This window comes from Mesitornis unicolor, unplaced genomic scaffold, assembly GCF_000695765.1.
Source record: "Mesitornis unicolor isolate BGI_N332 unplaced genomic scaffold, ASM69576v1 scaffold17860, whole genome shotgun sequence".
In the NCBI taxonomy this organism is placed as follows: domain Eukaryota; kingdom Metazoa; phylum Chordata; class Aves; order Mesitornithiformes; family Mesitornithidae; genus Mesitornis; species Mesitornis unicolor.
In genome coordinates, this window is record NW_010157756.1 from 22,695 (window position 1) to 47,869 (window position 25,175).

Genomic DNA, 25,175 nt, shown 5'->3' on the forward strand with positions numbered 1-25,175 from the left:
TGACACTACACATCCTTGCTGATTAAGGGCCTGATTTCTTTCCCACTGCAGTCAGCAAATCATTGATTTGAATAGGAACTGGATTTACTCTTCAAGGAATTAGACAACTGTGGAACAGCACCACGCTGTTCTCTAGCGATGACTGTAATCTAGTTAGGAAATGTCACTATCAAGTTCCGTAGGGTAATTAGGAAGGAGGAAGGTAGGAATTAATTTAGTAGCTATAAAGTACACATGGAAATGCTTTAGATTTTTGTCTCTACTGTGAAGGGACAGACAATACAGCAATGCTCAGTCTGGCACCAGTAGTGTAAAGTGTAGCATATCTGTCTAATTTATTTCATTCTACATGCGAAGGCTGAACAAGTAGCTATTTTGAGAATAAGGAAAGGAACAGTCTGGAAGCAGTTTGACAATGTTACGTTAAGAGACCTTCGTCAGGTCTGTCTGTTGTATACAGCTATTTGTTACTCTGAAACCGAAAGGATGGATATAGGTAAAGATTAATACTGAGAAGCTGAAGAACATTTTGGTCCAAAGCAGATGTGAAATACTGGGTAAAACCTGCATACTAATCAAAATGACAGGATGGAACAGAATCTAAAGATCCCTTTAAGTCCTTGCTTTCCTTGTATATAAATACTATGCTGGCAGTAACCTGTAAGGAAATACACAGTCCCCATGCGAGGTACTCGTCGTTTATTCCAGTAGTGGAACGTGATTACCGTTCTTCAGTTACTGATTCTCATACGTAATGCCAAGAGGTAGTGCCACAGCTCAGCAGCGTCTGTTCCCAAGACTGACGGGCAGCCAGGCAGGAGACAAAAGAATCAGAGAGAGGCACAAAGGTACAGAAAGGCTGTGCTGGCAGCTGACATCAAAGAGTTTGGTGCTGTAACTGCACTGTACAGATCGCTGTGCCTTCGCCTTGCTGACTAAACCAAACAGCATTTCTCTATGGAAACCGCAGCAGTATTTGTTTGCAAAACAGATGTAATTCTGTAATTTAAAAAATTTAAACTTGTAATTTTGATTTCTCATTATTGATGGGTTTTATGCAGTGCTCCCCACATTTCTCAGCAGCAGCCTGGGGAGAAGCAACGTGGAAATCATGCTTGGACCTGTCTTGAACTACAATGATCATCTGTTTTTATTTATGATGACAGGACCATCTGGCATGCAACTTTTTTCAGTGAGGTAATGAAGGTCTGGCAGCCTGCTTCTCATCTCCCAAATGGTAGGTAGAGAAAAATCCTGCCCGCTCTTCTCAACACTCCCTCTAGAACAGTTTCTTTCCCAAATCAAAGCACTGACAGCAGTAGCCCTGCAACAGGGGACAGGAGCCAGGACTGAAGAAACACGGAGCACTGCCAGTTTTCTCAACTAAGAATCCGTTACAAAACACAGGTAACAACTATTAGAAGTTTTTAAAAGCAGACGTAGTGACTGTAAGGTTCATACATTTAAAACCCAACCTGCAACTAAACAGAAACAAAATTATCTAACAGCAATACAAGTGCTGAAATCATTTCAACAGAAATAATCTCAACAGTAGTTTAGCAGGACCATAAAGCAAGCCGACTTTCAGTCATTAATGGCTTTGACCTTTCTGCTGCAAATGGAGGTGGCATGAAAAACTGCATCTCCATTTTTCATTCATCCCGGCCAAATTAGCTCTAAGACAAAACAGACATTAACACAAAAGGAATGAACATTTCTCAGTAGGCTCTAAACGCTGCTTAGTCCTTTCATGACTAAAATTTGTACACAGAAATTCTGAATCCTATAGTCAAGTAAACTCCAGCTTCTCCAAATTTTTCTTTCGACATCCCAGTTTGAAGTATCACAGACACCTAAAATGTTGTGTCCATGCACATCCAGGACTGTTCTGAGTGTGCAGGACGGAGATCTTAGAGCCCCAACATCTGCTGACTGCTTCTGGACTAGTCTGTATTAAAATGCCAAATGAGAAAGCAATAGCAGGATTAATACATGTGGACTAGGAACATCTAAATAAAAAGACAAGAGGGACTAAACAGTACCAAGCACCCTGAGCTACTCCAATCAGTAGCCATGTACATAGGAAGACTGCAACAGCTTCCAAATAAGGTAGAGATGCCAAGTGTCATACAACTAAGGTACTACAAACTTCTCTCTCTCTGATGTCTTACCACTTACAAGTGTGTATTTCAGGAACAAATAAAAACTCTGGAACCTCCAGCTCCAACCCAAAGCCCCAGAAGTGCCTTAAATAAGACAGTTCTTCCCAAGGACACAGCTACACTGTAGTAGAACACAGTGCCAGATGACAATGACTGAGCTAGCTCAGTGATTCTGCCCGACACACTGAAACCCACTACAGCAGCTCCATCAGCATGCTGCTTCATGCAGATAAGCACACCCGAGCAGCTAGCACTGCACACTGAATGTCACCTAGCTCACTTGGAACTAGCTCAGGTATCACTTGATGGCAGCACATGAAGTCATTTAAATGAACTTAAAAGTTAACAGGATGGTTCCACAAGGAAAAAGGTAACCCTAAGACCGCCTACCTTCCTTAAACTTATTATCTTAACGTGACAAAGAAATGACCTTCAATACGGCACCTGATATAATGTGTTTCAAATATGACTAATATTAATACGACCATGTTTTTCAAAGAGCTTTTATTTGTCTGCTTCCTTTATTGGATATACATAACATACACAGCACATAGTTTTTCTGTTGGTGTGTTATTTAAACATGAGATCTGAGTCCAAATACAAAATGTAGTCATCCTCTTTGCTTTGAACACAAGAGGTTAGCTTCTTATTAACACGAAAAGCCAACAGACTTATCAGAATACCTCTGCACTGCAACACTTCTGGAAGCAGAGTATTAAAACATAGTTCAGATAGACATAATTTCGTAGTACAGAAAATATATTCACTTTACAAGAAAGAGTTTTGTAAGAATTCCTTCAAAAAAGTAAACATTCATGTAAGCCTCGACTCTACCAACCTCCTGAAATCAACTGTAGTCAAAGACCACTATGGCTACCTGCGCCTTCTTGACATAAAACCATTTTAGAAGAGCACCATCATAACAGTAAAATTATCAATCAATCCTTTAGCATCATAAATATACTTATTTAGTAATGAAAAATACAGGAATCTCACATTTCTCGATTACAGTTTGTCAGCCTGAATTATATATAAGCATATAAAGCCATATAGGACCCTCTAGCACAGAAAATCCACAAAGCCCTTACTGTCCATTTTAAGCCAAGTCAAATCACATGTTTTCACAAAACATAGTATTCCTGACAAAAAATGAATGTTTAGGTTGGAACAAGTGTGTTATAAAGAAAAAAAGGGACGAAAGAGAGCGAAGTTTGCAAGTAGAGTCTGTAAAACCTGTCTCCAGCTGTCCACTGACCAGATACAGCGTGTGTTTGCACGGGAAGAAGTGTACCCTGTCTCACAGGAACTGTTCAGCACTGCAAGCAGTGGCACTCACGTCCTCCACCTCATTTTTGGTAAGTCACAGGTTTTAAATTCGATTTATCCTCCAGATTTTAAAAACCCAAGATACCAAACGCTAAAGGTTCACAGGTTAGTGTTAAAATTCTGTTCCTAATCTTCACATGTACAGTATAAACTACTTTTGAGGCACTGCTGAAAAATTCAAGCAGGAATTGATTGTCTTACCTATAACCATAAACATTCGAGAAATGGTTGGTCTACGTTGAGTTCAAAATGTCAGTGCTCCCACGAAAGGGAAGAGTCTTGATGATTCGACTTTCTGTATTCTACAACTGTTAGTACACAGTCAATGCTAACATACAAAACTTGGCACTAGAACTGCCTCGTTCAGAGCAGTCTTCACATGCACTGTAACCTACAGTCAAATACAATTTCCAACTGTGCTGGAAATTTTCTATTATTCTACATCTGACTTTTCTATTAAAAATAAACATAGGCTGGATTTTTGTTTTAAAAAGCCTATCTTCTCCCACACCTTGAAAAACAAGTATCAAAAAGGAACAAACAGCAAAAATAGAAGAAATAAACATTGTGCTAGTTATGAAGCTCTGACACCTGACAGCCGCAGTCTGAGGAACATTAGAAAACTCCTATGTACAAATTCTATATACACTCTAAGATCAAGAGCTTAAGAAAACTAAGATATCTGTTTTTGCATTTATTTTCACCACTTCTGCATCTAGCTGCAACTCATGCAAATGCATTTGCAAATGTATTACTGTGCAATAATCTTCTTTTCTATTTGGTCTGGCAACAGAATTAGGTCAACGCTTTCACCTACAGGTATCTAGAAGTACACGTTTTTTGTTTAAAAGGTAAGCCTTAGTTTCTTGGATAAAACATAGCATATTTAGAAGTTCGAAAACCAAGCAAGTCTCTCATCTCATTTCGGAATTTCGACAAGTCTTGCCGCAGTTCATTGAGGTTTTCCACAGTTGCCTGATCCGTGCTTTGCATCTTCTGTCTCATGGAAGTCAAGTAACGGTGGACCAAGCAACACATGACCTTCTGATAATTCTCATCTCTCTTTTGCTTCAGATTTCTCCATTCCTTTAAATAAACATTGCACGCTTACTATGGAAAAATAACTTTTGACCTTAAAGCCTGTATAAACTATACAGAGAATAAGTATGAACAAAATAACAAATCTATTTTATAGATACCTCCTGATACGCACGAATGTACAATGCATGTAAACTGCCAGCAAGATACAAAGTAAGTTATAACCTACTATACCAGCAAAACTGAACATTTTTAATCTGCCTGGCTTAGTAATCGTCCTATGAGCAATTAAGAGCTCCATAATCCTCAGTGTTTCTCAGTGCACATTCCATGAAGTCTCTGAATTTAGTTTAACACTATTTTTGTCAGGAAGATGCAAAATTAGTATGCAAAATTACAGGGTACAATAAAAATGTTTATTTAACAAAAAATAATCCCTCCCCCAACGAGAGGCTTCAGTGATCCTTTTTGGTTGTTTATTTTGTCACTTCTGTAATATGTTTAAAACCAATTACTTTCCCCAAATAATACTCTAACCTCACCATTTTTGAGGTTAGCACATACTTCCTTGAGGTTTCTACAAGTTTTCAATCAATCAAAGCATTTTTTCCAGACTATTTCTGGGGTAATTGGGGGTTGCAGGGAAGGGAGTTGGAGCTCCCAAAACTGAAAGTTAATAGCACCTTACTTAAGTAGAAATAGGTAACATTTATATTTGGATGCCACACACATTATTCTGTAGATCCTATTTATCGAAGCAGCATTCACCCTGTGACAGGCAGCTTCACACAGCAATCTGCTGATTCATTTTAGCAAGGTGCACCTTTCCAGCTCCAGGCTTACAGCCTTCCCAACCATTTCTTACCTTTAGACTGTTCTGACGTTTCACTTTGCCACTTGATGTATGAGAGCAGATCCATTTACTGAGACTGTTGAAAAGATAACAGATAGTCTTGGGAGAGGGAATGACATTGAAAGGTGGAGGTAGCGTGCATTTGTCATCAAAGTAGCTAAGCCAAAGCTTGGCACGAGCAAACTTCCATTCCTTATCTTCATGATTCTAAAGCATCAGAAACATTAACAGAAATCAAAACCAAAAACATTAACGGGCTAGTTCACAAATATTATTTTCTCACACCTTAAAAACTGTTATTTAACTTTGATTATACAGTACTTGAATATATCATTATATTTTAATATAGTAATATTAAATAATTGAAATACAAAACATCTTTTTGATTCACTACATACTCCAGTGTAAATGCAAAATTCAGCTATAAAGGCATAAACTCCTTATCAAATGCCCACACACCACACCTGATCAAGAATAGCATCTTTACTGGAATGGCCATTGTATCAATAAAGTCTTCAATTCCCAGAGGGCCAAAGCCTTTCACATGTTCAACATGCTAAGTACCTATTTTCTTTTGATCAAAGTAAATAAAAAGTTCATCTTTTCTTCAAAGATGCCCCTTGTGAGCTCGGAGACAGAACTCATCCATGGAGGCCTGTGGGTGTCTACACAAAGCAACAAATGTGTACAAAATCCAAAGATACAGCTAGCAATTATTAGTAATTAATCAGAAATCACTTACTGCTATCAGTTGGAAACTTTTATGAAGCATTGCCACAAGGAGTTTAGTTAACACTATCACAACCACCACGTTGTAGGTACCAACAATTACAGCACCCACAAAAGACTGCAGTTCTTCACCATAGCTAAAACGTGTGACAAAGATGGCAACGTGCGCCAGGGAGAATATGTACCAGAACAGAGCAAAACACGTGCCAATAAACCTACAAAAAGAAGGGAAAAAAACCTGGTGAGGTAAAGCAAACCTTCAAATGAGTTTACTTGATGTAAAGCCAAGTTCCAGTTTTGTTTCGTTACTAGGAACTAAGGGCTAGAACAATACAGCTTTTCCACAGACATCAGACTCACGAATGGAAGGTGTCATTGCTCTGCTGTTCACAGAAAATCCCCGCACAGTCCTTTTCCTCATTTACAGTAAATCCTTTATCATAAAGTTGTGTCAGTCCGATTGTGAATGAGAACAAGACGAGAAGAAACATGCCCAGAAATTTTCCAAAATCTTGCAGCATCTGCCCCATTGAAATCTGTGAAATAGATTTATTCCCAGTTTTAGTGAGACATGCAGTTATTTTTGTTTGCATTCTCCCCTCCAGCCTCTAGTCAAGAAAAAATATCCACTGACATTTGAAATGTTTTAACTTGAATTTTAAGATGCTAAACAGACCACGAAACCAGGAGGGACTCTTGGACCATTTTTCAGTGAAAAATTCTGGATGTTAAAAAGAAAATTTAAGCATTTTTAACATCACTGGTAAGTTCGTATCTTTCAATTAACCACAAGCAATAGTATGTATACTTTATTCTTAACTTGTAATACCAATGGTAATAATGAGCTTAGAGGTCAACAGATAAAACAGTAAATTAAATTAAATGCATTTGAGCATAAATCTCACACAGGAAGTTAATAAAACGCTTAATAAGGACACTGAATTAATCAAAACATTTGCACTCATAACTCGTCACTAATCAAAAAGCAGTATAGCAAACCCATCTGCAGAACACAGAATTCTCTGTATGTTTTATGTAAGATTTTAAATATACGCAATATGTAGGTGTGTAAGCACATAAAAACTGAAGGGTGTAAAGTACAGAAGGTATGACACTAAATTCAGATCATTGGTTTCCATTTCAAAATATCCTATACATAAGCTTGCAAAGCTACAAATACAGCATATATATACCAAAAAAGCTCATGTGCTATTCCAAAGCAGAGAAGACCCTGATTTGCTTTTGTCGTAAGCATAATTTTTTACACAGACACTGCATAAACTGTTCACAGCATTTAAATGACTCTTCCTACAAACTTCTTCAGAGAACACCATGCCATTATACAGAACGCAAATACATAAAATGGGGTCAGGTAAATGTAATCCTCTATACAAATCAGTGTGCGGAAAGCCTAATCCTGTATGCACCACAATCTGTGCCAAATCACAGTGCTGAATGGTAACACTGGTCAGGCTTTGCAAATACAAGTTCACTGGGAGATGAAGTACCAGCTCCTGCTCCCTCCCGGGCTGCTGGAAACTCACTGGGTGCCCCGGCGGCACAGCAGATTCTCTCTGATTCTTTGCAGTTTGCCACAGGTGTGGAGAATCTGCAGCTGCAGGCAAAGCTATGCAGTAATTGTGTCATCTGGAGGAACATAATCCCCATCACACTGTTTCATCACATCTATCCTTTTAAATGAAGAAACCAAAGCAATCCAAAACCAAAACATGGTCGCAGGCCAGAGAGACAAAGCGGATGAAACAGAAATGCACAAAAAGTGCAAACCACCCAAAACCGTTTTGTTTGAATAGAGTGCATTAGCACAGCCCGAATACCACTGCTTTCCTTACACAGTCATGCTATTCCATTTAAGTATCTAGAATTTCTAAGCATTTGAAATCTAATGATCTAATCTAGGGGAGTATTATTCTATCTCTCGTTAATAACAAAAAACCACTACACACAGACAACCTAAAAAGCTTTTATTAACCACTAAGTAAAGTAACCGAATGTTTAAAAATAACTCGAATGGCCAAGAGAACATAGTCGCTGCCTTCCCCTCCTGCTCCCCCGCTGGGTTTCCATGCCGTATTTCATCACCAACATTTGAACTTTGTGACCTACTTTCAGAAATACTGTAAGAGTTGTTGCACAAGCTGCACCGGCCAACAGCAGTAACACAAGCTTCAGTGTACCACTGAATGGGGTGACTGTTGACTGTTTTTATTTACTTGGGGAATTTCATAACATAGCCTCCTAATAAAAAACTTGTGAAAGACTTAGTACATAAATAAATACGCACATTAAACAGTGAATCTCTTTCAAATGTAGAGAGACTCCAGTGTTCAGTCAATTTGTATAACAAGCCTAATGTTTACTGCAACATCAAGACTATTATTTTTTTTTCAAAGTATGCAAGTACATTTCCATTTAAAAATGTATTAAAAAAAATTAACAGCAAGATAGTCACAGCTAGAGAGAAAAGGGCAAGAAGTAAAATAAAAACAAAACCCTAAGAGGAGAAACAAGCATCTTCCAGTAACATTACACTGGTTACAAGAACCATGAACATGATTTTTAAAGCACCTTTTACAATTATTTTAAACAGACCAATTTAACTAGTGATTATTTCTCTTTGCAAAGAGGGGCTATTCTGTATGAAACAAAAATATTCTAAAAGATTATTATCTGTGCAGCAAGACTGAGTACTCCAACTCATTAAAATGAGCTGGACCTTCAAGCTGGAGGTTTTCAGTCAGATCCTAAAGCCCTGACAGCAGGCCTAGTGACCTGAGCCAAAACGCTTTACTGCAGAACCTCCACTGGTGCAACTCTAGTTGCAAAGCAAGAGTTTAAACACAAAATGCTGCTCTCAAATTTTCTGCCTTTATGCTTAGTAGTCATAATGTTTCTTGCAGGATCTTTTCAGACCATCCTCTTGCCATAAAGCTCTTAAAACTAGCCCCACTCATAAGAAGAGAGGAGAAAGCACTGATTGACCTATTAGGACAAATTCCATCAGTATAATCAGTGAAGAAACACCATACTTACATTCCAAGCATCTTTTCTTTCAACAGACACTTGCAAACACAGTGACGATGCTGACAACTACCTATATTAACTAAATCCTATCACTATCAGCAGATAGATAAATAAATAAATAAAAGTCATCGGTGCAAGAAAGCAGTGACTTGTCTGATCTCATCTGTCGTCACAGATCTCCCAGAAAGCAAGGCCAAAGAAGCTGCAAGTACACCTATGCAAAGTTTATCACGATGAATAGCACCAAAACTAAGATGAGAGGGTCTGTGCTTAAAAAAGAAACCAATGAACAAAACAACAGTTCATGGCATAAACTCAGCAGAAAACTTGATGTCTGCTCTCAAATCAGGAGAAGAAAATAAAATCCTTTCACAAAACCAGGTTAAGTTCCAACTTTAAGTGAAAAATCTGAATTTAGCTTAGACACTTGTGGTCTCCACTGTTCCAGCATCACAACACAAGACTGTCAATGTTTTCCCCCACCATCTCCTGATGACTGAATTAAATGTGTTATCACAGAATCCCAGCATGTCAGGAGTTGGAAGGGCCCTGGAAAGCTCCCCCAGTGCAACCCCTGCCAGAGCAGGATCACCAGAGCAGTCCCACAGGAACACGGCCAGGGCTTTGGGTGTCTGCAGACAAGGAGACTCCACAACCTCTCTGGGCAGCCTGGGCCATGCTCCATAACCCTCACACTGACAAAGTTTGTCCTCATCTTCAGCTTGAGTCTCCTGTGCTCCAGCTTTGGGACCACTGCCCCTTGTCCTGGCATTGGGCATCACTTCATCCCCTTCCCTAGCACCGAGGTCAGACTGTAGTTCCCCAGGTCTTCCTTCCAGCCCTTCTTGTAGATGGGCATCACATTCGCAAACCTCCAGTTGACTGGGACCTCCCCAGTCAGCCAGGACTGCTGATAAATGATGGAAAGTGGCTTGGCAAGCACTTCTGCCAGCTCCCTCAGGACCCTGGGGTGGATCCCATCTGGCCCCATAGACTTGTGTGTGTCTAAGTGGTGTAGCAGGTCACTAACCACCTCTTCATGGATTATGGGGGCTTCACTGTGCTTCCCATCCCTGTCTTCCCCAGTCCCCTGAGCGGTACCCAGAGTACTGCTGGTTTTCCTGCTAAAGACTGAGGCAAAGAAGGCATTAAGTACCTCAGCCTTTTCCTCATCCCTGGTCACTATGCTTCCCCCCCCGTTTACTAGAGGGGGAGACTCTCCTTAGTCCTCCTTTTGTTGCCAATGTACTGTCATCGAAGTAAAATGTGGTTTTAACTGTCATTATTACTCACTGGAGGGCTCCAGTGAATTCCAAGGAAGAAGAAACCTGTCCTCCCTTCTTGTAACTGCCTATAGATTGATGGCTATTTCAATACTGCTGGGAGATTTGTGTTTTTCAAACCAAAGCAATCTGCACAATTCAACTCAATGCACAACTTCAGTGAGATCACAGACATAAACAGAAAGACTTTTGATTACTTTTCCTTGCTACAAATCTCATTCACCTGTCTTTTAGAGATAACAAGTTAAGACAACCATTTGCACGGAACTTTACAGGAAGGACCTGGTCCTTACAGTTTTCAAATTGCAGACACTGATGCGGTATGTTAAGGTAACAACAAGTGAAAACAAAAAGACAGTATAGGTAGAGTTATCATGTAAGGAAGTGAACTACACTAGGTCTTCCATTCTTTTTTTTTAAACTTTTTCCATTTAAACCATTATCTTTTTACATAAGAGACTGAAAAAACAAACTTCAATGCAATATTACTTTCCTACGTTTCACTTTCTGACTTTCTTATTTTCATGTCTTCTTTTTCTCTTTTCTTCATATCAAGTTAACATCAAGTTTAACATTTTCTCAAGCAGTAACGATATTCACCTGGAGTGGTCCCAGAATAGAGCTGGTCGTGTACATGAAGAAGAGACGCAGATAACTAAGAACATTAGCGAAAGCAAAAAGACCTTCTGCCACTAGGGTAGGATGGAACGCATCCCAGTCCTTCCTTTCAGCATAGTCATGAAACTGCAATGTAAAAAGGACAAACTGAGATCACTGACATGATTAATACAGAAACGCACCCATGCACCACTCCCTACTTCTGCCTCTGAAACAGACAACAGCATACAAGACATTAACACATACAATTCATGCATGGCCTGCCTCTCTCAGGTATCTCACTCTTTTCAGACAAAGGCATTCTGAAAGCCATTCCAGAGGGAGCCAGATATCAGATTATTTAAATTCAATACCTAGCTCTACCACTCACTTGCTCGGCAAACCATTTGTTCCTCTGTTCAGCTTTTCCTTCCATTGTTTTGAACAGGCTGCTGAAACAGCGGACTCGCGTACTCTATAAGCACGCACATCGTCCAGTGTAATAGGCCTCAGTCAAAAACAACACTAAAATCCTGCAAAGAAAACTAATGTACACGTGCAATTGCAATGTGGTGACAGCTGTTCTTAACCAGTTCTAGAAAGATTTAGAAAGACTTAGGACCTGGAGTTCCTTCAATAGATTTACGAATGACTACAGACAATGGAAGTCACAAGTAAGCTGCTGGTGCAAACACACCCTTAAAGTCTATCCATTAGGTCCTATTCCACTATTCATGGTGCACTTAGAGATCCCCGACTTCCGACTCAACTGAAAACATTCTGCATCTATATTACCAGCTTCTGCTGTCTCAAAATGGACATTCAAAAACTAAGGAACTCAAAGCTGCTTTAAAATGAGTTGCCCAAAAGTGTGCTGCACAAAGGTGGCAAGAAACAGGGATAAACGTGTTTCTATACACTGCAATTGCATGTGTACAAATCCTTCTGATCAGATTCTTCCTTTATTTCTTACAGCTTCAGTGCCTACAATATGGACCTAAGGTGTAAAACAAGCTTTTTTTATTTGGTTTTCTAAATAACTTATAAACTAGAAAAATAAAATTTACCATATAAAAGTGGGAAAAAAGCCATCGTGTGCCTGTTACATAGGACAGGAGTCCTTCATCTTCAAAAAGGTTACAACTTAAATTAGTAGCAAAGGGCTCTTATCTCAGCAAGGGGATTGCTACTACAGACATGTGCTGGTTGCAAAGCAAATGGTTTGGAAGGTAGCCCAACATGGTATTCTCTATTTTTTTCCAAAAAATGGAGCTTTCCAAATGATTACCAGCCTTTGAATCAATGCAAGGATAGGGAAATGAGGCAAACAGCAACTTGGTAAGAAATAAAGCAGTTTATTTCCCTCCCAACTGCCAGACAGCTGTCAACTCACAGTTTGCAATACAGAACAATGCTGCTACTGCACTGGCTTGAATTTTGCTAAAATATTCATATTCAGCTGGTCTGGCAGCTTGCCACATTCTGTGCAGCTAACACCACATGCAACAGAATGGGGATGATAATTGTCAAAGCTTGTATCTTCAATCAAATCCAGATGGCTTTTCACACAGAAAAGACAAGGCTCCTCTATCATCTTGGGGCTTTTTTCCTTACCGCATGGAAAACCCCAAAACCTACAAATGAAAAAAAAAACCTACCAAACAACAACAACAAAAAACCAATTTAAAAAACCCCACAACCACCTATGACATTTGAGCATCTGTAATCAGACAAACTCAACTGTAAAGCCTGATGAGCTGTACAGGATTTCCCCACGTGAAACTCTAGCCATTTGGAAGAGAGTAGCTGCTTGAGCTCCCAGAGTACTTGGACATGTCCTGCTGTGTTTTCTAACTCCCATTTGCCTCATCAACTTCTCTTTTAAGCCCAAGATGGAACAAGACCAAAGATCTTGGAAGCCTAAACTATATCCACATAGTAGGCTATTACTAATGTAGTGCACTTACAACATGGTACTGTTAACACACCACATGTAACGTATCTTGTAGCAACGTAATAAAATTCTGTTTGCCCAGTCGGTCCCGGAGGAGCTTTGGATCTATGAAGATGGGTGCTCACCTTGTTATGGGCAACTACTTTGAGAGCAAAAGTTGCCAAATACAGGGAATTCATGACAAAACTAAGCTGATTACGGGATTCTTCTAAAAAGTCTTCTAAACCATCATACCAGAGTCTTTTAACATCTGACCACACCATTCCTGCAGGATAAAAGAAAAAGATAGGGAAGTCAAGCCATTGCATTGAAGAGATACTCTTACAACTAAAGCACTTCTGACTGGCTTTTGTATATGATGTTTTGGCAAAGAGAAAGAAGTGGAGTAATCAGGTAAATTCACTAAAAAGCACTGCATTAGATTACAAGCATTAATCATAAGGCAACAAGGCGTTTAACCTTCTCAAGCCTGAATTCCAATTAAGAAACACATTCTCCAATAAAAAGCGCATGAGAGGAAATAAAGGAGGAAAAGGTCAGATATACATAAAGGTAGAAGGCCAGAATACAAATGCTTTTTCAGAATAACGAGTATTCATATTTTTCCAAAAGCACTATAGAAAGCATTACATTGCTGTATGAAGTATCAAGTATTTTTCAGAAATGTGTATGTATTATAAAATGTTCTTTTTAAGAACAATCAGCTTGGTGACTATTACTGAGAAGATCCAAAAAGCAGACATCTTTCCTACCCTTTCTGATATTTAACAACAGCAGCAGAGAAAAAGAGACCATGACTTAATATGGCAAAAATCAGAAGTTTTAGAGCAACATACATTTAAGTATTCGGGATCTTAATACCAAAATTAATTTCACCATTGTTAACCATGGTTGGCTGTATGGAAAAATACGTAAGTTGTTAAGAATTTTACTAACTGCATGTCCTTACAGACTTGACATTTTTATAAAACTTGAAAGGACGGTTAAATGAAATAAAATGGCAGCTTTGACTTCTGTGAATAATCAGTTCTTTAATGGGCTGGGGTTCTGGTTTTTTTGAGTACTTCAGTTGTATGTTACTATATCTAGGAGAAGAAAAGCAGCGTATGCATAGATGGTCGTTAAAAACTGTTAGACTTGGTTCAGCTTTCAGGACTTTGTGGCTTTTCTAAAACTTTGGCCCAGTAAGAGCACGATCCAGTGGATGTAAGAAAGAAAAAATAAGTATCTGACACTTATGTATTGCTTTATTTGCTCAGTCAGCTACAGCACAGAACTGTGCGCAGTTCATTAGAAGACTGACATAAATCTCTCTTCTTGCTGGTAATAAGGCATATATTTTTAAAGAGGAACCCCTGTGCCCCTCCATATCATCACCACGTATTTCACACTAAATTTGTTACAGAATCAGTATAAGAAGTTGGAGAAGTACAAGATGCTACAGCTGATGTTATTTGCATACATGACAATTTGAGTTCTGTTGCTTTATTTTGCTGGGAAAGACACTTGTATGATTTAGGCTCAGTAACCTGGAAAAGAGGATTTCTGTAGTCATGATTTTGAGAGCTGATCTAGAAAACAAAACTAACTGCTACCTACGTGCTAGAAACTCTGCTGTGGCCCTTTTGACACTGACTTTTAGAAAGTGGTTTAATGGGACTATGGAAGACAACATTGTAGGTAAATCCTTGTCGCTTGGGTCTTTTTAGTCCAGTTGACTTTATCACATATTTTCTAAATACACTGTTTTCAACTTACTGAGTATTTGTAAGGAAACAGTATAATATGCGATTACGAAATTGGCATTTAACCTATAAATGCAATTACTATTTTAAAAAACTCAATTTAAGATTCAATTATGTGAAAAATAACCTGATTTCAATTATTTATGCTACTTACAGGTCATTTTTCAATCCCGTCTGAAATCCGCAAGTTAAAATACTACATGAAAAAAAAATAAAATGCTTCTACGGCCTTTCATTAAAATTTCCAAGATCAACTAATGACGCACTTTCTGCCTACATTAGATTTGATGGAACAAAAGAACTTCTAGAACCAGATGGCGAATCTCAAAACAAAGGAGTCTGTAACACCGACTCACACTCTACATTTGAAGCTTTCAAGTTTAAGACCTGCACGTGTTTGCATGTGGGGTACCAGGTATTTCCAACACCTGCAAGAACTACTCAGCAGTTTTAATACAGCTAAACAACGAAAGGAATTGCCATTACAAAAAACCACCCTAAAATAACAAATAAACCACCCAGAACTACTTGTATAAAAACTTTTCAACTATATCACTGCTTTCTAAAAGTCCAGCCAACCAAATGAAACAAATTTAATTACCTTACATTAAGGTATAAGTTTCTACTAATTTATCTATCAATTTTTAATGTAAAAAACAAGCACACACCAATCAATCAAAAACACAAGCTTTTATGAATTTCCAACAAGAAAAAAAGTTCATGAGTATTCCACAAAAAAATTACACCTGTGCTCCCTCTGCTGCATCAACCAGAACTAACACGCATCCCTTCAGGTAGTTATGGCAGTGACGACGACAGGCAGAAACGGAGAGTTACAATGTGAAAATAATACTTGTCTGTGTGTTTTAAAACAAAGATGAGGTAAACGCACACCTTCAATTTATTAGGCTACAATGGAGTATGCATACATACATACGCATACATAAACATACACAACAGTTTTTCCTTTAAACAACACGCCAGCTCTGCAACAAGTTCAAATTTTATTACTAATTACTTTTCAAATCAAGCATTATAGAATTGGTCATGAAGGACTAAGTTGTCACTTATTGTTGATGGCAATTTTGTATATATCCAAAAACCTCTCCCTAAGCTGAGCAGAATGCTATAAAAATTTGTGCTTACAACTATAAAAGAGACTTTGCAGAACTGTAAGTTTTGGCAATTATTTAAGGTGGACTAGTCAAACAAAAATGGACAGAACCCTCCTGTTCTATCTAGTTATAGCATATTAAAACAGAAATTAATTGATTCACAATCCAGAAAAAAATTAACTTGCATACAATGCACCAATACTTTTACTTCAAGATTACAGAAAGATCTTAGCTACACTTTCAAATAAACAATAACTTTACTAGTAATATTCAGCTTCTACCATAATTCTATTCACAGAAACACAAGTAGTGAAGAAGCTCAGATTATTCCTACTACTTTTTAACAGAATTCATAGAATCATGGAATACCCCGAGCTGATCACACGGACCACCAAGCGCAACTACTGCCTCCACGCTGGGCAACCTAAAAGTTAAACCATATATGTGAGAGCACTGTCTAAGCACTTCTTGTAAAAGAGAGCTGGAAGAAACTGAAAGTTTTGTGGATTGCTGGCTGATGAAAAAGCCAACCAAGTTTGATTCGCAATGATTAAACCACCTACATACTACATACTACTACCTATTCATGAAAAAGTATTGGAAAAAACCTGAAGGGATGTCTGAACTAGTTTAACTCCTCAACTCAGCACACTAAGGAAAACTAGCGGATGACAGCCTCTTACCTGTTACAAAACTATTAATCTGAGGAACACACACTTGGTTTGCCTTCAGGTTATTTTTCTCTCTTTTCTTTTAAGATCAGAGTTTCATAGTGTCTAGGAAAACAGTTTTTACTTTAATTTGCTATTGCACAACTGAATCTCACTTGCGTCACTCAATGATGCCAGTTCTTCTGAAGAAAAATTCACATTCCTCCTCTGCTCGATCCTACAACACTGCCTCTGAAACTTTAACTAGAGATTGTTCTAACATTTCATATCCTTTCCTCAAAATGTGTTTGCTTTTTTTTTCCCCTGTAACACTATCCTCCAAAGAGTAAACTTTGGTCAAGCAATGAGTAACACGTTAACTTCATGAGGAAGGCAGCACAAATCATTATTGTTTGATCAACATCAGCAATTGTCATCCAACGTACTCAAATCATACCCACCGATCAGCCATATTATCAGAAGATAGTCAATTCTCTCAAGGGCTGGTCCCATTGTATTCTTCTTATTTTCATTGTAGACAAGAGAGTACAAATTAAGTAATAACAAAAATGTAAAATATGAAGCTCCATGAATAATAAACTTCATAAAAGGAGTATGAATTATTCGACCTACTCGAGATTTAGGGGCTAACAAGTAACACAGGGACAGAACTGGCCAGAAAATGCCAACCATCAAAACAGTCAAAATTTTCTTGCATGTGTGCTTGCGTCGATAGCCTGCCATCTGTCCAAACCATACAGTGTTCAGAAACTGCTGGCAGTTTGACTGAGCAACAAACTGGAAGGAAAAAAAAAAACAACAAAAAAAAATAAATCAGTCTCAGGTTTCTGAACACAGATCACTAATTTACTTTAGTAAAAGTCATTTTCAAACTATCTGTAGTTCCCAAACAGGAAAAAGGCAAGAATGTTAGGTTAAAATAATTATCTCATAAGATAACAGAAGTGCTATGGATCCATTACAATTACAAACATCCATAACTTTAATTTCTTTTTAAAACTACCAGCTAAACATGAAACACACATACTAGACTTTTAATGGTTTTTGGGTCAAGAATGAGTTTTGATTTCTAATCATGTAGAAATCTAGTATGTAAGTAACATCAGACAGCTTCATTGTCTATTATTATAAAATACAGTGATCTTACCTGAAGAATAACATACTGTTATTGTTAAATACTATCCATATCGTAAAGCACAACATCTGGTAAGATGAGGACTAACGTGGCCAAGCAGTTTCACACATATCAGTTCTTAAAATTATTATGGGTCTATTCAGCAGGGTTAATGTTAAATCAGGGTAAGTTATGTCATGTCAGTCCCTGAAAAGATCATTCTGGTCTGCATGTCATGTAGGTTATTTTGCAAATGTAGCTTAAACTTTCAGATGCTTATTTGCATGGAGCTACAAAAGAATGTATTTCACCAGGGGATGGTTTGTCATTTAATTTAAAAAATATCAACTAAAAGAACCTTGACAGTATCATCACATTTTAGAAAGCATCGCAAAAAGCTGTCTCTATAATAAACCTGCCAGGAATAAAGCATCCTGCAAAGATGTTTTTCTCACGCCACACAAAAAATTGTTGTTATTCTCCAACCACTGTGGTAAAGACAAGCTATGCTCAAAACTAGAACAACATCTGAAATACTTCAGTATGCTTGTTTAATGCATGCCAGAAACATGTAATGCTGGTTCTAGCATGCTCCGTAACAATGGTTTATGACTTTTAAACACTATTTATTTTAATAGTTTCACAAACAGCTTAACCCTAAGTATGTAGAACAGACAGAATTATAATGCCTTCTGAAAAGGAATTTTGCATGGAAAGGATACTTTCTGTCTGTCCCTAGTCCTTGTGCTAGAATCCCACAAATACCCATCTGCCTTCTAGCACAGCACAACTAGTTATAATTAGTCCAGGGATGACAATGACCTACTGCACGAAATAACTTCCATACTGATGGCATAAAAAGGCACTACTGCAGTGAAACAGAGGCGCTTTTCAGTTGTACCAGCACAGGTCCAACATAATTCTGAACAGCACAGACAAGGCCCGAGACAAAGCTGAACAGCTAATGACAAGTGAGAAGATCATAAATCATGCATGGCACCTAAGGATCCATGCTTCCCTAGGCAAGGATTTAATGGGGATCTGAACAAATAATTACCACTACCAGAGCTGTTCATAAAAGAGTGGTAGCCTATACTGCAATACAGAAAAGACTACATTTTTCCCCACAGTAAATACTGAAGAAACTCTGTATCTTGAAGTATCATTTCAGTTTTACATGCAGATGTTCTGTGTATCACCAACTCTTCTATAACCCTTACAAATTTATTTCCACTGTGCCTAGAGGCAGAACAATAAATTAATTACTAGCAAAATATGATAAGGAAAGCCTATCAAATTACTGCACAGACAAACCTCTTTTTGATTATACTTGATTGCAAGTTTTAAGCGACTTAAGTTCATCCTCTCTTCCAACAATCCTCGCTTGTCTACGTGTTCATCGCTAGACGTGTGATTCAGAATAACTTCCAGCTCTCGTGAATTCCGTGCTTGTGCAAGCAAGTCTTTAGCAAAGGTTTTGCACTGTTGTGCTAGCTCCTCATAATCATTTCTGAAAGACACAGACACAGTACATAATACTACACTGCTCACATCTTGTCCATTAAATCACTGACTATCCATTTTTGGTTGGGATTGTATGTTACGCTAAGACAAATTAAAACAAAACAAACCAAAAAACCAAACCAGTCATATGTCAAGATCCAAGCATTCTGAAGACAATTGTGAGTAGGTGTTGCCATGTGACATTACAGTTACTCCTCAGTTTATTTTGCAACTCCACTAGACAAAGAAAAAATGAGAAACAGAATTACAGTATACAGATTCTTATTTTTCAAGTTCCATATAAAGACTTGAGGCTTAGAATAATTTCCAGAAGAAAGTGCAGTAGTCACAAAATATGACACTGGTAATTCATCATTTGGACTTTCCACCTGGTGGCTAAGTTGGTTTTGGTTTTGACTTCTTCCTGTCATCTGAAAATTAAAGTCTATATTCACTGAATACTATTTATAAATATAATAAACGCAAGAAAAGAAATCACACACTGTGCTTGTCTCACCTGGCACACAGTCCATTTTAGTGACAAGTTGTATCATAAAACTGCAACAGTTGAACTCTTATTAAGAGAGACAATCAGCTATAAAAATAGAAAATCTGTATGTTGTTTAGGAACATAGAGTTTTACCCTATACACACATTTGCTCTCATGTTCTCAAAAAAACCCCTATGTTTTTATGCTGGTAAGTTTCAAAATGGTAGAAACCTGCGTGGTTTAAATATTAATTCTGATGCCAAATATAATTCTTAAATAAAATAAAATTATACTGAGCATTTGTTTATTAAATAGACAGGGCATTTTCAGCATGTAATCTTCTACACACACACCCATATTATACACACACACTCGTGTGCGCACGCTGGTCAGAGTTTTATAATATAAGGAGCAAAATTAAGAAACAATATCCAAAACAACTCCCAGCGTGAGTCACATTAGTATAAACAAGGTGTTGCATACTTCTACACTGATGTGGGTAAAAAAAAGTGCACAGTACGAACAAGATATTTAGACGATTAGTAAGTGTGTGAACTTGAAATAAGTCTGCATCTAGCACCATTTTTATGTATTTTTCCAAAGTAAAGCCGAAATTTGAACACTTGTTGCAACTCTACACATTAAAATGTTTACATCTAAAAGGATTTAAAGTAATTAAACTGTCAAAATGGCTGTTAATAAGGCATAAATTATACTATACAACTTGTTATTATGCCAAATTATCAGTTTAAACACTCAAAATTTCAAAAAAAATTAAGAATAAACCTTTTCTATTGCATACACATTTATATACATGTAATTTCATAAAGGGATTAAAGTTGGTTTGTGTTTTCAATTCCTACCTGAATTCAACTTCAACAAGGCTTAATTCTTTCAAATCTGCACTGAGTTCAAAAGCTCGCAGGATCGGATCCTCCTCTGTCAACATTATTAAAGCAGGACTGGCCAAACACCGGTAAATGTCAAGACGAAACCTATGACAAAAGAATAGCAAGCAAAACGAAGATGCTTCATTCGATTAGCAGTTTCAAATCAGAAGCTATTCCAAAAGTTTGTACAAAACAATTGGGTTTCTTAAAATCAGACACTGCAAGCATTAAATGTGATATGCCATGGAAGATATTGTCCTTCAACATACTTAGAATCCCTATTATTCTAAGTATCAAGAACTGTCCAAACTGGACCGCTGTTACCAGTACATCAGCAGAAGGCCGTCAGGTAACAGTACTGGTAAAATTTCAACACTTTCAGAAACAGGATACAGCATTACCCACCCCTTCCTTCCGGCTCAAAAAACCCCAAATATTAAAATATTCCATTTCTGTAGTTCCTATGCTCCCAAGTCAAAGATAGCTAGAATGTTTGTGACACAGCTGTAGACAGAAAAGGCTCTGAGCTTAATATGCACAGTGAGTAACAGTACAAACCAAAAATGAATAAAAATTCACTGTCTCCCACCAGCCCCTTCAAGCACAACCTATGGTCTTACCTGGAATGTCGCAGACTATCTTTTTTGTTCTTTGCAGTACACAGTGTGCACTCACAGCCTACAGCATGAGGTTTGGGTAACGAAATGTCCTGCTTTAACAGCATGGTGAGAATTTCATAGTTGTTACGATGAGCAGCTAAAATGACAGGTGCCACATCCATGGTCGTCGAGTACTCTGGGTTCTGAATGCGTTCCATTAGCTTCTAGAATAAAACGTAGGAAGTATCTCAATTTATTACATACAGTTCTACCACAGTGTTTACATGTAAGGAGTTTTCTGACTGTTCAACAATGAATCTCTCCTTCAAAATATTTTCCTATGCTCCATAATGCGAAAATAAGGAAAAATTTGTAACAGCGTTCAAACACCTCTCATAAATACTGGAAAAAGAAAAACAGACACAGAAAGGCGTCTACTTTATTTACATAGAAAACCCAACATTCAGTGCCTACCTTCTCCGTGCCTACATGCATGATATTAAAAAGTGTATTTTGTTCTAGTTTGAGGAAAAAAAAATAATATTTACTATCCAAGAAAGGAAAAAAATCCTGACTGTACCACACTCTGTTACACAACACCTTATCCCTTCCCTCCTTCCACCTCTACTTGTGAGCTTTTGGAAGTTCTTTGATACTTAAGCACTCCCAAGATAAGTTTCAACTGATTAATATCAGGGTGAAAATTTGATGCTTATAGATTCGCTCAAGGAATTTACAAAGCTTCAATACACAAGTGTACCCATTATAGGTCTGCTAATGCCTGCAAACAGTCTGCAAGAAGAGATTTACAGCCATTCTATTATTTTTATCTTCTGGACTAACTAGGCATCTGATAGTAGCTGGCACAAATAAAGCCACTGGATTCCTTAGGCAGTAAAGCAAAATAACATAGTCTATCCTTTAAGACAGAAGAGGCTATAAAAACAATCCCTAATGTCCAGAATCTATCACCATAGAGATGCAGAATTTCATTTAAGAATATTGTATTAAACACTATGGTTACCCAGCATCCAACAGCACAGCCCCCCACTCGCTGACCAAAACCAAGGAATAACAACACTCAACTACAATGGTTGGTCTGGAGGATCGCTTTGGTCGGTGATTGAGTAGAATGTCAACAGCTCCCACCACTTCCGAGTCAATCGCCACCAAAAGCGCATCTGATGACTGAGGAAAGGAAAAAAGTCACGTGTGGAAACAGCAGTAACTTAAACAGCAGAAAACTGCATTTTTAAACATTCATTTTTAAGGCACTGAAACAATGTACTGTATTATCACCATGCACATGGTCAGGACACAGATTCAGGTTGCCGTTCCGGGAGTTCGCGCAGCATTACTAACAATTTGTTTCATTGTACGAAGAGCAGAAGAACAAACTGCAGCAATTACTTTCCAGCAAATAAGATCCAGGATACTTGCAAAAATCCAGTTCTAAGAGACAGTTTACCCAATTATTAAAAGTGTTAAAATCCAGTGTTTGTGTAACACAACTGAAGCATATGGGATACTTCAGCCCCACATCCCTAGTTCTGTGATAAAGCTAATCTCCTGGGCTGGTAACTACTTCTGAACCTTCTCTACAGTTGAGCTAAGCAGCTTTTCATTTTGCAGACGGTTGTTATTATTCTTTTTAATTCATCTTAGAAAATTCTAATTTTTACTTTAAAAATAAAATACGCAGCTTTTCTTTTCACCACTAAAAAGGAGATGCAGGGAGGGGAAGGCTTTGTGCTTTTTTCCCTGTCCAGTATCAAAAGATACCACTTTTCCCTGTCTTATACACTTAAGACATCATAGCTACAACGGTGCCAGCAGCAGCAGACACGTTACATGTAGTTAAAGCAGCATCGTTGGTATAAAACTGCCTCTGCCATCAAGCACAGATCAAGTTTAACAAGAAAGCTATGCAGAAACACACACTTGCCTTAACTTAAATAATAAACTAATATAATGTGCGTTTTTCTAACTGTGCTACCATTTAAAAAGTTATTGTACTCCACAGCCAAAAGGATCTCTGCATTCTGTGCTTTGTGATATGGGGCATTCTTACTATATACTGTCCATCTCGCGTGAAGGTCACATACCTCTGCAACAAGAATAAAGTCTCAAATAAGAGTCAAGCTTCTTAGTATCATTGATAATGCTACTGTACATTTGCCATGCCAATAAAATCTCACTGGAAAAGTAAGTTAGCGAGGAGAAAACACTTTCATAATTACTAAATGGAAAAAGAACTGAACTACCTATAAAGACAGATTCTATTTCCTTCCAAAGGAAAGATTAACAGAGAACGACTCCACTGAAAATCTTCAATAACTTATACGTTGTATACCTGGCAGCCATAATCCAAAAGAAGCTGTAGTATGTCCAAGTTTTCATTTTCAATGGTTATGGTAACAGCATTTCGTCCAAGCACATCCACACAATTTATGTTCATTTCACCTGAGCTGTTTTCCTCCAAGAGTTTCTTAACCATGTAATAGTCACCTGCAAAAGTAACATAAGAATGCCATTCAGTATTGTTACAAAGCACTAAAGGCACGTGAATGTCGTGAGTACCAGCTACCATCAAACAAGACAACATTCCATAGCTGACAACACACTGAATATGTCAGACAGTTAAGAAGTCGAGGTGGATAAGCTTTCTCTCATCAAGGAGGAAACAGAAGATATTTTGTGAGGTCTTTTTTCAGGAAAGCACTAAGATATGTACTTTAATCCACCTCTCCAGCTCCAGTCCTAAAAACAAGCACACACAAAAGCATGGGTACTTTTCAAACCTGGGGCAATAGCTCATACATACCACGCGAATACAGAAAACATTAAGTTCAACTACATCAGAAGAGGCTTCTCAGTTCAAAAAAGCCACAGGCTCAGAGAAACCCTCTACAACGCTGCAAACAGGTCTGCATCTTCCTTGAGCAGAAGCCACACTAATCTTCTCTGTATCGCTCCATCTTAGTGGATATATGACCACAGCAGACGTGACAGGATGCTGCAGTGTTATAAAATTCAGGCAGCAAGTTTGTTGGGCAAGTAAAGCTAACTACAGTAATATGTACATGAGCTGCATTTTCTGATTTGACTTAAGTATAGACACATTAGACCTTACTGTTTAGTGTTATGTTGTTTAATTGATTCTTCTTGCCAAAGATAAAAGCTCTGAACTCTAGAGTACCAAATTATTTTGTAACACAGAAAACCATGACAAAGACAGATCTTAGCATAGAATACTTACAGAGTATATGTAGAATACTTCTACATACAGTAGAATATGCACAGAGTATGCAAGAATACTAAAACCAGCTGTTATATACACAATTATTTTATTTTACATTTTTTGTTCTGCATGCTTTTAGCTCCCTGAGCTTCTGTTTACACTTGGAGAGAAAGCTGTGGCTCGGTCTGATCTTCAGGCCAGACCACACCAGCAGCTCGGCTGCAGGCAGTCGGGCTGTCTCGCACATCCCGCCACAGAGAGGACCAGAACAAACTTCCTCAGCTCACTGGCTAATGTCACCGCAGAAACACTCCTACTGCTGGGAGCTAACCTAAACACACAGCCAGCAGACACCTCTGCAGAGAAACACACCAGGACACAACCACGTCCTAAAGCACACAAAACCATTCAGCACATGGTTCAAAGCCTATCTATGAGCCAAACATTTCAGAGGCGTTAAGATCAGTTTGATTTAAGATTGTGCTTAGTAACAGACTTAAAAAAAAAGAAAAAGAAAAAAATTAAACTCTTCCCATTTACTACCTTGGGTGCAAATCACAGGGAACTGGTCTCTGCCAGGGGATGTCTAGCAAAGCCCTCAATTTTACAGCAAGTATACACTCACAGACTCTTTAACAGTAAACACAACAAATATCTTACGCACTCCTTCAGCACAAACCGAAATCCCTCACAAGCACAGGAGGAGCTGGCCCCGTGCTTCCCTTCCCCTGGCGTCCGCCGGTACTGGGGAAAGCTGGAGGTTGCGGGGCCGGCGCAGGGCGGCCTCGCCGCGGGCGCCTCCTGAGCCGGGCTCTGAGGC

The 25,175-nt window shown here is 38.3% G+C and overlaps 1 protein-coding gene across 1 annotated transcript; it reads right to left on the reverse strand.

The window, feature by feature from the left end:
• Positions 1-3,883: 3,883 nt before the first annotated feature.
• On the reverse strand, positions 3,884-24,602 carry TRPC1 (transient receptor potential cation channel, subfamily C, member 1). Its single transcript, XM_010181304.1, has 13 exons — positions 24,515-24,602; positions 23,468-23,622; positions 22,204-22,302; positions 21,136-21,338; positions 20,489-20,620; positions 18,947-19,142; positions 16,959-17,295; positions 13,113-13,252; positions 11,037-11,180; positions 6,469-6,644; positions 6,122-6,323; positions 5,392-5,586; positions 3,884-4,574 (listed from the first exon to the last, which is right to left on the reverse strand). The coding sequence occupies exons 1-13, from the start codon at positions 24,600-24,602 to the stop codon at positions 4,347-4,349; spliced, it is 2,295 nt and encodes a 764-aa protein (XP_010179606.1). The 3' UTR covers positions 3,884-4,346.
• Between the last annotated feature and the right edge of the window lie 573 nt (positions 24,603-25,175).